The sequence below is a fragment of the Saccostrea cucullata genome, unplaced genomic scaffold (assembly GCF_032062105.1).
Source record: "Saccostrea cucullata isolate Sc308-1 unplaced genomic scaffold, CSIRO_AGI_Scuc_v1 ctg2415, whole genome shotgun sequence".
In the NCBI taxonomy this organism is placed as follows: Eukaryota; Metazoa; Mollusca; class Bivalvia; order Ostreida; family Ostreidae; genus Saccostrea; species Saccostrea cuccullata.
In genome coordinates this window covers 31,267-44,123 of record NW_026941316.1, presented here as the reverse complement: position 1 = coordinate 44,123, position 12,857 = coordinate 31,267, and the positions used below count along the sequence as shown (strand labels likewise).

Below are 12,857 nucleotides of genomic sequence, written 5' to 3'. Positions count from 1 at the left end.
CGCCTGGACATACCATTGCTTACAAAAACATTACTAATTTATTAAAAAATAAAATTTTTGATTTATGGTTTAGAAAAGATGATGCTAACTAGATATTTCAAAATTCATTGATGTACCTTAAGCGGTTTTAATTTTATGGCGCTAGTCCACGAACTTTTTGATAACCCCTCGTACATACAGAAAACCAACTGTATAACAGAAGTGACATACAGAAAACCAACTGTATAACAGAAGTGACATACAGAAAACCAACTGTATAACAGAAGTGACATACAGAAAACCAACTGTATAACAATAGTGACATACAGAAAACCAACTGTATAACAGTAGTGACATACAGAAAACCAACTGTATAACAATAGTGACATACAGAAAACCAACTGTATAACAGTAGTGACATACAGAAAACCAACTAACTGTATAACAGTAGTTACAGTGTCATACAGAAAATAGCAATCTGCTTGAGTGAAAGGTCATCAAATTCAAGGTTTTAAAGTTTAATACAGTCCTCAAGGAAAAGAGTTACTTTGTCTGCCATATGGGTATTTGTCATGAAATAAACACATATGCACATTCAATGAAATAAAATATAAACAAAAAGAACAACATAAGGTATATCTGTATACTGCAGCCACAGAAACAAGCTATAGCTGCCATCAAATGTAACAAATGTAAGGGGTTTACATACTCCAGTACTGATGTAGAAAATAGAAAAACTAATATGGCTTATGTCTATTTATGAGTTGAACTTTAACCTCATAGAATTGAATTGATCAGTATGTCTGTGTATTTTTAAAACACTCTATATTTCTAACCCTTGTTTTGCATATCGAAAAGTTTTTCCCTCAATCCCATTGAATTTGAGATAATAGGATTTGACTGTTTTTTTTAAAACTACAATGTATAAATTTTGAAGAAAATGTTATGAACAATGTACAATAACATTGAAATCCATGGTAAACTATGTTCTTTATGCATGAAATAACACCTTTGTATGTACTTATGTAGCATAATGATGTTTGTCTGAGGGTATGTTGCCACATCTTTGTTGGTCTTGTTAAGTAAACGTTTGCAGCTAGTAAAAGGAGGCTTATAGGGTTACTGTTTTAGTGACTGGGTCAAAGAAGGTGATATGTTGTCTTTTAGCATGAGTCTGGTTAATGTACATCAGGGAGACATGACTGACATAACTGACATAGCTGAAAGGTCATTTTCTATTTGTACTTTGTGACTGATGAATTCTGAGGTCAAATTTTTTGGTAAATTGATTTCTTAGAAAATATAGTAATTTTATGAGTCGAATACAATTCTGAATGTCCAGTTTGGATCAGTATACAGCATTAGTTCAGTAAGTTATTTTGAAATGAACATCATTCCTTTACATATCATTGCAGCACTTTGTGGAAAAAGAGCAAGGAGCCAGTACACCCGATTCTACAGATAGAGTAAGTGCTTTACTTTTGGTCACCATTCAGTTGAAATTCTGGCTTTGATATCAAGTCATCTCAAAATTTGTAAAAATCAGTTGTATGTAAAAAAAAAAAAAAAAAAAGAAAAAAAAAAGAAAGATATACATAGTTTAGAGTGATAATGATTATTGCATCTTATTTCAGCCTTTTGTTGCTGGAGTTCTATTGGATGATAATGCCCCGCCTTCAGAGAATGGTGCTAGCCGATTGGCTGCTTCCTATGGAACTATGTCTGGCACTACACCAGTAAACCAGGATAATGAAGAAGTGAGCACTAATGATGTCCACTATGTCCAGTAGTGGTCACTTTACACCAAGGAATCAATGCCTTCTAATCGTAGAACTCCAAGAAATGTAGAAAGCTACCATAGTTATACCAAAGCTTCCACACTGAATATAAAATCATTATGTTTTGATAGAAAAAAAAAACTCTCTGCAAGATCTTCATATCATCTGATTTTAATGACGCATAATTTTATCAGAAAGGGCATGTTTAACACACAAAAGCAAATATGTAAGAAAGCTTTAAAACTACCTTAAAGAAAAACTAAATATTTATGTACTAGTGCTAGAATCTAGGAAAAAGTTAGGTTGATATTTGTATTACACAGACAGTGCCTCTGGTATTTAAAACAGCCAAATGCCAAAAGTCGTGCTCAAAAATAAACCTTCTGGAGTCAAATATACAACTATGTACATGAATATATTATTGTACATGAAATGTGACATGTTTAATAAGTAAACTATATTTTTGAATTGGATTTTGAAAAATTGCTTGAATTAAGACAATTAATACATCAAACATGTATCTAGTTGTTTCAGTTTTGAAGTTTGTTTTTTTTTAAAATAATTTGCATAATACCATACATATATACATGATATTTATTCAAAGACATACACAGCTTATTCAGGATTTTACACAAAAATCAAAACCCAACATTAAATTAAATGTTGTTTTTTTTTAAATTTTTATCAATTTTATATGTGATTTTTTTTCCTGACAATTGTGTAGTAATTTTACATGCAATCTATGGCCTGTAGATTGATTGTACAGCTATATTTCTATACTGCATTAAAAATCATTATCATAATAATATTTTTAGTTTTACAGCAGCGTGTAATTCAGAATTAATGGAATTAGAAAAAATATAATAAGGGGAAAGAAATGTGTTTTCTAAAGCTTTTCCACTGAGAATTTTTGCCAGATTGGTTCTATTTATGATCATGGTAGTTTAGCTCCAGCATTTCAGTTTTTTCATACCAGTGTATGAGTAGTCAGTACTGCTTGTTGTTAATTTTAACAAGAATTTGAGGAATACATATATTGTTAGTGTATCTAGTTTTTAGGATAGTACACCAAATACTTTGAAGAAAAAATTATTTTTTCATAGATGAGGGTTCACATTTCAATTTATCCTATTTGTGTATAATACATTCTTATTTATTTTTTATTTGGGTTACATTGTAAAACAAAACATGTGTTGTTTTCATTGTGCACTGTTTGTCTGCATTGTTTGAAAGTTCATTTCAAATATGATTGACAGTTGAAAAAATAAGTACTTTATAATTATCATGGTTATAGTAATATATCTCAAATACATGTAAAATAAAGGTATGCCTACTTATATTGACATTATTTTGTATTATGCCTTTATAAAAACAGAAAGAAGTACTGAAATTTGAAGTTTGTTATGTACATGACAATACTTTAAAAGGGCATTTTGCTTTTTGGTCATCATATGATAATTTATGTTCTGTCAATTTCCCTTTTTGTTTATTTTTTCCAAGTTATTCAAATCACATATAGTTTAATTAACTTGAAGCAAAGTATACATGAAGCATGTTTCTTTTGAGGTATCTGTATATTAAAGTAACAAAAGTTGACTGAAAGCAAAACTCCTGAAGAAATAATAGGTGACTGTCAATAAGATTAATTTTTTTTCCACTGTAACTTCCACGTTAGACAGCCCAGGTGTGGATTGTGATCCAGGTCACTCTTCTGTCATAGCTACTACTATTACAAACTGTCAGAGCTGCTACTTAAGAATTGTTAAAATGGTATATAGTGTTTTTTCTGACTTGTGCAATATACATGTACGGTACGTATGCTGGTACATGTGTTAACATATGTTTTGTTTGAATTATCAGAGTTTATTTCATGTTGTGTAAATGTCTTACCCATGTTGCTGATAAATAAAACCATGTCCTTGTCTAATGTATTACTGATTATTTCTAAAAGAACCTAAAAAAAAAGACTTTATCTTCAATTATCCATGTTTTTGAAGTATCCATGTTTTGAAGAAAAAAAGTTTCTATCAAGTAAACATTTTCCCTACTTCAGTAAATTCCCAAATACTAGGGGACAAATGAAACACATCAATGTGTAAGACAATCACATGGAAGAATTAAAAGTTACATCCTTGGCTAGATTTCTGTCATGCTTTTTTGTCTTAATTCATACACCATCACCTTGTAATTGGAACATATTTGGAATTTACTGAACCTCATAAAACTATGAAACACAGTCAAGAAAGCTTAAATTTAAATTTTAACAGACAGGAAAAATTGTTGTCCAGATGGGACTCGAACAAGGGACCTCCTGGTTATGGTGCAGTAGCTCTACCATTGAGCTACTTGGATATACCCAATCCCCTTAAAAAGCTCTACCTGGCCAATATACCCAATCCCATTAACACGAAGTCTATGGGCCACATCACTCACCTGAGCATATTGGCTAGGAAAAAAAAAACACAAATCAGTTCAGTATTGAAAAGTAGGTCTTGAATTTTAAACTACCTGAGAATGCTTCCATATCAATATCAATGGCTTTACTGTTCTTGAACAGAAGATTTTTTCCTAGATATTCCTTTGTAAAAAAATTCACCCCAATTATGCCCCTCCCTACCCCTGGAATCATAAATGAACAAATGTGAATGTACACTACCTAATGATACTGCCATATCAATATAACTAAACTGTTCTTGAACAGAAGATTTTTTCCTAGATATTCCTTTGTAAAAAAAATTCACCCCAATTATGCATTCATAAATGAACAAATGTGAATGTACACTACCTAATGATACTGCCATATCAATATAACTAAACATGGCATTTCAATTCTATAGAATAAAATCTTTCCTATCAAAAAAATTTAATCATTTATTTTGCCCCGCCCTAACACCCCCACCCCTATCCTGGGTTGACATAAAAACTTGATTCTACACTACCTGAGAATGCTTCCACCTAAGTTTTATCATTCCTGACCCAGTGGTTCTTGAGATAAAGATTTTTAAAAAAAAATCTATATATTCCTGTGTAAAAATTGATTCCATATTGTGGCTCCTCCCAAACCCCGGAGGTCATGATTTGAACGAACTTGATTCTACATTACCAGAAGATACTTCCACCTAAGTTTTATCTTTACTGGCCCAGTGGTTCTTCAAAATTTTTTTAAAAGATGTCATTAATTTTTCTAATTATTTATTATCTCCCCTTGGAAGAGGGTATGGCCCTTCATTTTAACAAATTTGAATCCCTGTTATCCAATTAAACTTTGTGGCAAGTTTGGTTGAAATTGACCCAGTGGTTCTTGAGAACAAGTCCCAAATGTAAAAAGTTTACAGACGGAAAGAAAGACAGATAGACAGACGGCGGACAAAATGTGATCAGAAAAGCTAACTTGAGCCTTGGGCTCAGGTAAGCTAAAAACAAATTTGATTGATAAGATTTATTTTGTGTTGTTTAACATTCCTCTCAAGAAATTCTCACTCATATGGGGACCCAATGAAGAATTAAAAACAGACCAGAAACAAAACTTACTGTTCTGTATACTGCTGACAATACTTTAATTGCTGTTTTCTATTGGCTTTTATTACAGCCAAGATTTAGTACAAGTCACATTCTGATATTTTATGAGTGAGTGGCTCAAAACAGTTTTTTAATCCACTGGGTTTATTTATAGCATAAACAAAACCAGGGACATTAGCAACTGGTACCACTTACACTACCTATTCAGAATGTGACTTGAGTGCAGCAACAATGTCCACTTCTCCTTTTGGCAATGCCTGTTACATTCACCTGAAAAATACAAAATTGTTTAATTAAATGATTATGTGTTGATTAACATTCTCTCAAGAATATGTCACTCATATGGAGACTTAATGAGGAATTAAGAGGAGACAAGAAAATAAACTTACTCTTTTAAATCTATGTTCTTCTGACAATTACACTTCCATTGCTGTTGTTTCTTGGCTTTTATCACAGCTAAGATTTTGTACAAGTCACATTCTGAAGTTTTATGAGTGAGTGGCTCAAAACAGTTTTTTAATCCACTGGGTTTATTTATAGCATAAACAAAACCAGGGACATTAGCAACTGGTACCACTTACACTACCTATTCAGAATGTGACTTGAGTGCAGCAACAATCTCCACTTCTCCTTTTGGCCAAGCCAATCATATTTAACTGAAAATTACAAAGTTGATTGATTGATCTATTACGTGTTATTTAACAATCCTCTCGAGAATGTTTCACTCATATGGAGACTTAATGAAGAATTAAGAAGAGACAACAAAATAAACTTACTGTATTAAATCTGTGTGCTGCTGTCAATTACACTGCAATTGCTGTTGTTTCTCGGCTTTTATCGCAGCCAAGATTCAGTACAAGTCACATTCTGAAGTTTTATGAGTGAGTGCCTCAAAACAGTTTTTTAATCCACTGGGTTTGTTTAAAGCATAAACAAAACCAGGGACATTAGCAACTGGTACCACAAACACTACCTATTGAGCATGTGACTTGAGCTAACCAATAATGTCCACTTCTCTCTTTAGCCATGTCCACAATATTCAACTGAAAAAAAACAAAATTGTCTGATTGACTTATGTTTTGTTTAAGGTTCTTCTCGAGAATGTTTCACTCATATGGAGATTTAATGAAAAATTCAAAAACACAAGAAAATAAACTTACTGTTTTGAATCTGTGTGCTTCTGACAATTACACTTCGATTGCTGTTATTTTTCTCTTGGCTTTAATCACAGTCAAGATTTAGTACAAGTCCCATTCTGAAATTTTATGAGTGAGTGGCTCAAAACAGTTTTTTAATCCACTGGGTTTATTTATAGCATGAACAAAACCAGGGACATTAGAAACTGGTACCACTTACACTACCTATTCAGAATGTGACTTGAGTGCAGCAACAATGTCCACTTCTCCTTTTCGCCATGCCAATCATATTCAAGTGAAAAATACAAAGTTGATTGATTGATAGATTACGTGTTATTTAACAATCCTCTCGAGAATGTTTCACTCATATGGAGACTTAATGAAGAATTACGAAGAGACAACAAAATAAACTTACTGTATTAAATATGTGTGCTGCTGTCAATTACACTTCAATTGCTGTTGTTTCTCGGCTTTTATCACAACCAAGATTTAGTACAAGTCACATTCTGATATTTTGTGAGTGAGTGGCTCAAAACAGTTTTTTAATCCACTGGGTTTATTTATAGCATAAACAAAACCAGGGACATTAGCAACTGGTACCACTTACACTACCTATTCAGAATGTGACTTGAGTGCAGCAACAACCTCCACTTCTCCTTTTGGCAATACCTGTTACATTCACCTGAAAAATACAAAATTGTTTTCTTAAATGATTATGTGCTGATTAACGTTCTCTCAAGAATGTTTCACTCATATGGAGACTTAATGAAGAATTAAAAAGGGAACACAAAATAAACTTACTCTTTTAAATCTATGTTCTTCTGACAATTACACTTCCATTGCTGTTGTTTCTTGGCTTTTATGACAGCTAAGATCTTGTACAAGTCACATTCTGATGTTTTATGAGTGAGTGGCTCAAAACAGTTTTTTAATCCACTGGGTTTGTTTAAAGCAGAAACAAAAGCAGGGACATTAGCAACTGGTACCACTTACACTACGTATTCAGCATGTGACTTGAGCTCAGCAACAATGTCCACTTCTCTCTTTAGCCATGTCCATCATATTCAACTGAAAAAGACAAAATTGTCTGATTGACTTATTATGTTTTGTTTAAGGTTCCTCTCGAGAATGTTTCACTCATATGGAGACTTAATGAAAAATTCACTTCAATTGCTGTTGTGTCTCGGCTATCATCACAGCCAAGATTCAGTACAAGTCAAATTCTGATATTTTATGAGTGAGTGGCTCAAAACAGTTTTTTAATCCACTGGGTTTGTTTATAGCATAAACAAAACCAGGGACATTAGCAACTGGTACCACTTACACTACTTATTCAGAAACTAACTTGAGCGCAGCAACAATGTCCACTTCTCCTTTTGGCAATACCTGTTACATTCACCTGAAAAATACAAAATTGTTTGATTAAATGATTATGTGTTGATTAACGTTCTCTCAAGAATGTTTCACTCATATGGAGACTTAATGAAGAAGTAAAAAGAGACAACAAAATAAACTTACTCTTTTAAGTCTATGTTCTTCTGACAATTACACTTCCATTGCTGTTGTTTCTTGGTTTTTATCACAGCTAAGATTTAGTACAAGTCACATTCTGAAGTTTTATGAGTGAGTGGCTCAAAACAGTTTTTTAATCCACTGGGTTTGTTTAAAGCAGAAACAAAATCAGGGACATTAGCAACTGGTACCACTTACACTACCTATTCAGCATGTGACTTGAGCTCAGCAACAATGTCCAGTTCTCTCTTTAGCCAAGTCCATCATATTCAACTGAAAAAGACAAAATTGTATGATTGACTTATGTTTTGTTTAAGGTTACTCTCGATAATGTTTCACTCAGATGGAGACTTAATGAAGAATTAAGAAAAGACAACAAAATAAACTTACTGTATTAAATTTGTGTGCTTCTGACAATTACACTTCGATTGCTGTTATTTTTCTTTTGGCTTTAATCACAGTCAAGATTTAGTGCAAGTCACATTCTGAAGTTTTATGAGTGAGTGGCTCAAAACAGTTTTTTAATCCACTGGGTTTATTCATAGCATGAACAAAACCAGGGACATTAGAAACTGGTACCACTTACACTAACTATTCAGAATGTGACTTGCGTGCAGCAACAATCTCCACTTCTCTCTTTGGCCATGCCCATCATATTCAACTGAAAAATACAAAGTTGATTGATTGATCTATTACGTGTTATTTAACAATCCTCTCGAGAGTGTTTCACTCATATGGAGACCCAATGAAAAATCAAAGAACAGACCAGAAAATAAACTTACTGTATTAATCTGTGTGCTGCTGTCAATTACACTTCAAATGCTGTTGTTTCTCGGTTTTTATCACAGCCAAGATTTAGTGCAAGTCACATTCTGAAGTTTTATGAGTGAGTGGCTCAAAACAGTTTTTTAATCCACTGGGTTTATTTATAGCAGAAACAAAACCAGGGACATTAGCAACTGGTACCACTTACACTACCTATTCAGCATGTGACTTGAGTGCAGCAACAATGTCCACTTCTCCTTTTACCAATACCCATAATATTCAACTGAAAAATACAAAATTGACTGATTGATTTATTATGTTTTGTTTAATAATCCTCTCAAGAATGTTTCACTCATATGGAGACTTAATGAAAATTTCAAAAACCCAAGAAAATAAACTTAATTTTTTGAATCAACTTACTGTATTAAATCTGTGTGCTGCTGTCAATTACACTTCCACTGCTGCTGTTTCTTGGCTTTCATCACAACTAAGATTTAGTACAAGTTGCATTCTGAAGTTTTATGAGTGAGTGGCTCAAAACAGTTTTTAATCCACTGGGTTTGTTTATAGCATAAACAAAACCAGGGACATCAGCAACTGGTACCACATACACTACTTTTTCAGAAAGTAACTTGAGCGCAGCAACAATGTCCACTTCTCCTTTTGGCAATACCTGTTACATTCACCTGAAAAATACAAAATTGTTTGAATTAATGATTATGTGTTGATTAACGTTCTCTCAAGAATGTTTCACTCATATGGAGACTTAATGAAAAAGTAAGAAGAGACAACAAAATAAACTTACTCTTTTAAATCTATGTTCTTCTGACAATTACACTTCCATTGCTGTTGTTTCTTGGCTTTTATCACAGCTAAGATTTAGTACAAGTTGCATTCTGAAGTTTTATGAGTGAGTGGCTCAAAACAGTTTTTTAATCCACTGGGTTTATTTATAGCATGAACAAAACCAGGGACATTAGCAACTGGTACCACTTACACTACCTATTCAGAATGTGACTTGAGTGCAGCAACAATCTCCACTTCTCTCTTTGGCCATGCCCATCATATTCAACTGAAAAATACAAAGTTGATTGATTGATCTATTACATGTTATTTAACGATCCTCTCGAGAGTGTTTCACTCATATGGAGACCCATTGAAAAATTAAAGAACAGACCAGAAAATGAACTTACTGTATAAATCTGTGTGTTGCTGTCAATTACACTTCAACTGCTGTTTTTTCTTGGCTTTTATCACAGCTAAGATTTAGTGCAAGTCACATTCTGAAGTTTTATGAGTGAGTGGCTCAAAACAGTTTTTTAATCCACTGGGTTTATCTATAGCAGAAACAAAACCAGGGACATTAGCAGCTGGTACCACTTCCACACCTTATTCAGAATGTGACTTGAGTGCAGCAACAATGTCCACTTCTCCTTTTGGCAATGCCCATCATATTCAATTGAAAAAGACAAAATTGACTGATTGACTTATTCTGTTTTGTTTAATAATCCTCTCGAGAATGTTTCACTCATATGGAGACTTAATGAAGAATTAGGAAGAGAAAACAAAATAAACTTACTGTATTAAATCTGTGTGCTGCTGTCAATTACACTTCAAATGCTGTTGTTTCTCGGTTTTTATCACAGCCAAGATTTAGTGCAAGTCACATTCTGAAGTTTTATGAGTGAGTGGCTCAAAACAGTTTTTTAATCCACTGGGTTTATTTATAGCATAAACAAAACCAGGGACATCAGCAACTGGTGCCACTTACACTACTTTTTCAGAAAGTAACTTGAGCGCAGCAACAATGTCCACTTCTCCTTTTGGCAATACCTGTTACATTCACCTGAAAAATACAAAAGTGTTTGATTAAATGATTATGTGTTGATTAACGTTCTCTCAAGAATGTTTCACTCATATGGAGACTTAATGAAAAATTAAGAAGAGACAACAAAATAAACTTACTCTTTTAAATCTATGTTCTTCTGACAATTACACTTCCATTGCTGTTGTTTCTTGGCTTTTATCACAGCTAAGATTTAGTACAAGTCACATTCTGAAGTTTTATGAGTGAGTGGCTCAAAACAGTTTTTTAATCCACTGGGTTTATTCATAGCATGAACAAAACCAGGGACATTAGAAACTGGTACCACTTACACTACCTATTCAGAATGTGACTTGAGTGCAGCAACAATGTCCACTTCTCTCTTTGGCCATGCCAATCATATTCAACTGAAAAATACAAAGTTGATTGATTGATCTATTACGTCTTATTTAACAATCCTCTCGAGAATGTTTCACTCATATGGAGACCCATTGAAAAATTAAAGAACAGACCAGAAAATGAACTTACTGTATAAATCTGTGTGTTGCTGTCAATTACACTTCAATTGCTGTTTTCTCTTGGCTTTTATCACAGCTAAGATTTAGTGCAAGTCACATTCTGAAGTTTTATGAGTGAGTGGCTCAAAACAGTTTTTAAATCCACTGGGTTTATCTATAGCAGAAACAAAACCAGGGACATTAGCAGCTGGTACCACTTCCACACCTTATTCAGAATGTGACTTGAGTGCAGCAACAATGTCCACTTCTCCTTTTGGCAATGCCCATCATATTCAATTGAAAAAGACAAAATTGACTGATTGACTTATTCTGTTTTGTTTAATAATCCTCTCGAGAATGTTTCACTCATATGGAGACTTAATGAAGAATTAGGAAGAGAAAACAAAATAAACTTACTGTATTAAATCTGTGTGCTGATGTCAATTACACTTCAATTGCTGTTGTTTCTCGGCTTTCATCACAGCCAAGATTCAGTACATGTCACATTCTGAAGTTTTATGAGTGAGTGGCTCAAAACAGTTTTTTAATCCACTGGGTTTATTTATAGCATGAACAAAACCAGGGACATTAGAAACTGGAACCACAAACACTACCTATTCAGAATGTGACTTGAGTGCAGCAACAATGTCCACTTCTCTCTTTGGCCATGTCCATCATATTCAACTGAAAAATACAAAGTTAATTGATTGTTCTATTATGTGTTATTTAACAATCCTGTCGAGAATGTTTCACTCATATGGATACCCAATGAAAAATTCAAAAACACAAGAAAATAAACTTACTGTTTTGAATCTGTTTGCTTCTGACAATTACACTTCGATTGCTGTTATTTTTCTTTTGGCTTTAATCACAGTCAAGATTTGGTACAAGTCACATTCTGAAGTTTTATGAGTGAGTGGCTCAAAACAGTTTTTTAATCCACTGGGTTTGTTTATAGCATAAACAAAACCAGGGACATTAGCAACTGGTACCACTTACACTACCTATTCAGAATGTGACTTGAGTGCAGCAACAATGTCCACTTCTCCTTTTAGCAATACCCATAATATTCACCTGAAAAATACAAAATTGACTGATTGATTAATTATGTTTTGTTTAATAATCCTGCCGAGAATGTTTCACTCAAATGGAGACTTAATGAAGAATTAAGAAGAGACAACAAAATAAACTTACTGTATTAAATATATGTGTGCTGATGTCAATTACACTTCAATTGCTGTTGTTTCTCGGCTTTCATCACAGCCAAGATTCAGTACATGTCACATTCTGAAGTTTTATGAGTGAGTGGCTCAAAACAGTTTTTTAATCCACTGGGTTTGTTTAAAGCAGAAACAAAATCAGGGACATTAGCAACTGGTACCACTTACACTACCTATTCAGCATGTGACTTGAGCTCAGCAACAATGTCCAGTTCTCTCTTTAGCCAAGTTCATCATATTCAACTGAAAAAGACAAAATTGTATGATTGACTTATGTTTTGTTTAAGGTTACTCTCGATAATGTTTCACTCAGATGGAGACTTCATGAAGAATTAAGAAAAGACAACAAAATAAACTTACTGTATTAAATTTGTGTGCTTCTGACAATTACACTTCGATTGCTGTTATTTTTCTTTTGGCTTTAATCACAGTCAAGATTTAGTGCAAGTCACATTCTGAAGTTTTATGAGTGAGTGGCTCAAAACAGTTTTTTAATCCACTGGGTTTATTCATAGCATGAACAAAACCAGGGACATTAGAAACTGGTACCACTTACACTACCTATTCAGAATGTGACTTGAGTGCAGCAACAATCTCCACTTCTCTCTTTGGCCATGCCCATCATA

The 12,857-nt window shown here is 33.4% G+C and overlaps 1 protein-coding gene and 1 long non-coding RNA gene across 2 annotated transcripts in view; one reads left to right on the top strand and one right to left on the bottom strand.

Moving 5' to 3' along the window:
- The window catches only part of LOC134257615 (CSC1-like protein 2), a 49,921-nt gene extending 47,618 nt beyond the window's left edge, over positions 1-2,303 (top strand). Inside the window, exons 38-39 of the mRNA XM_062740203.1 lie at positions 1,395-1,445; positions 1,614-2,303. Of these exons, the coding sequence (XP_062596187.1) occupies positions 1,395-1,445; positions 1,614-1,769 (207 nt within the window). The 3' untranslated portion in view covers positions 1,770-2,303. The remainder of the gene's footprint in view (positions 1-1,394; positions 1,446-1,613) is intronic.
- A 9,286-nt stretch (positions 2,304-11,589) lies between these two features.
- On the bottom strand, positions 11,590-12,314 carry LOC134257613 (uncharacterized). The gene is made up of 3 exons (XR_009989960.1): positions 12,206-12,314; positions 11,815-12,085; positions 11,590-11,695 (listed from the first exon to the last, which is right to left on the bottom strand). It is a non-coding gene; the product is annotated as an uncharacterized LOC134257613 (long non-coding RNA).
- Between the last annotated feature and the right edge of the window lie 543 nt (positions 12,315-12,857).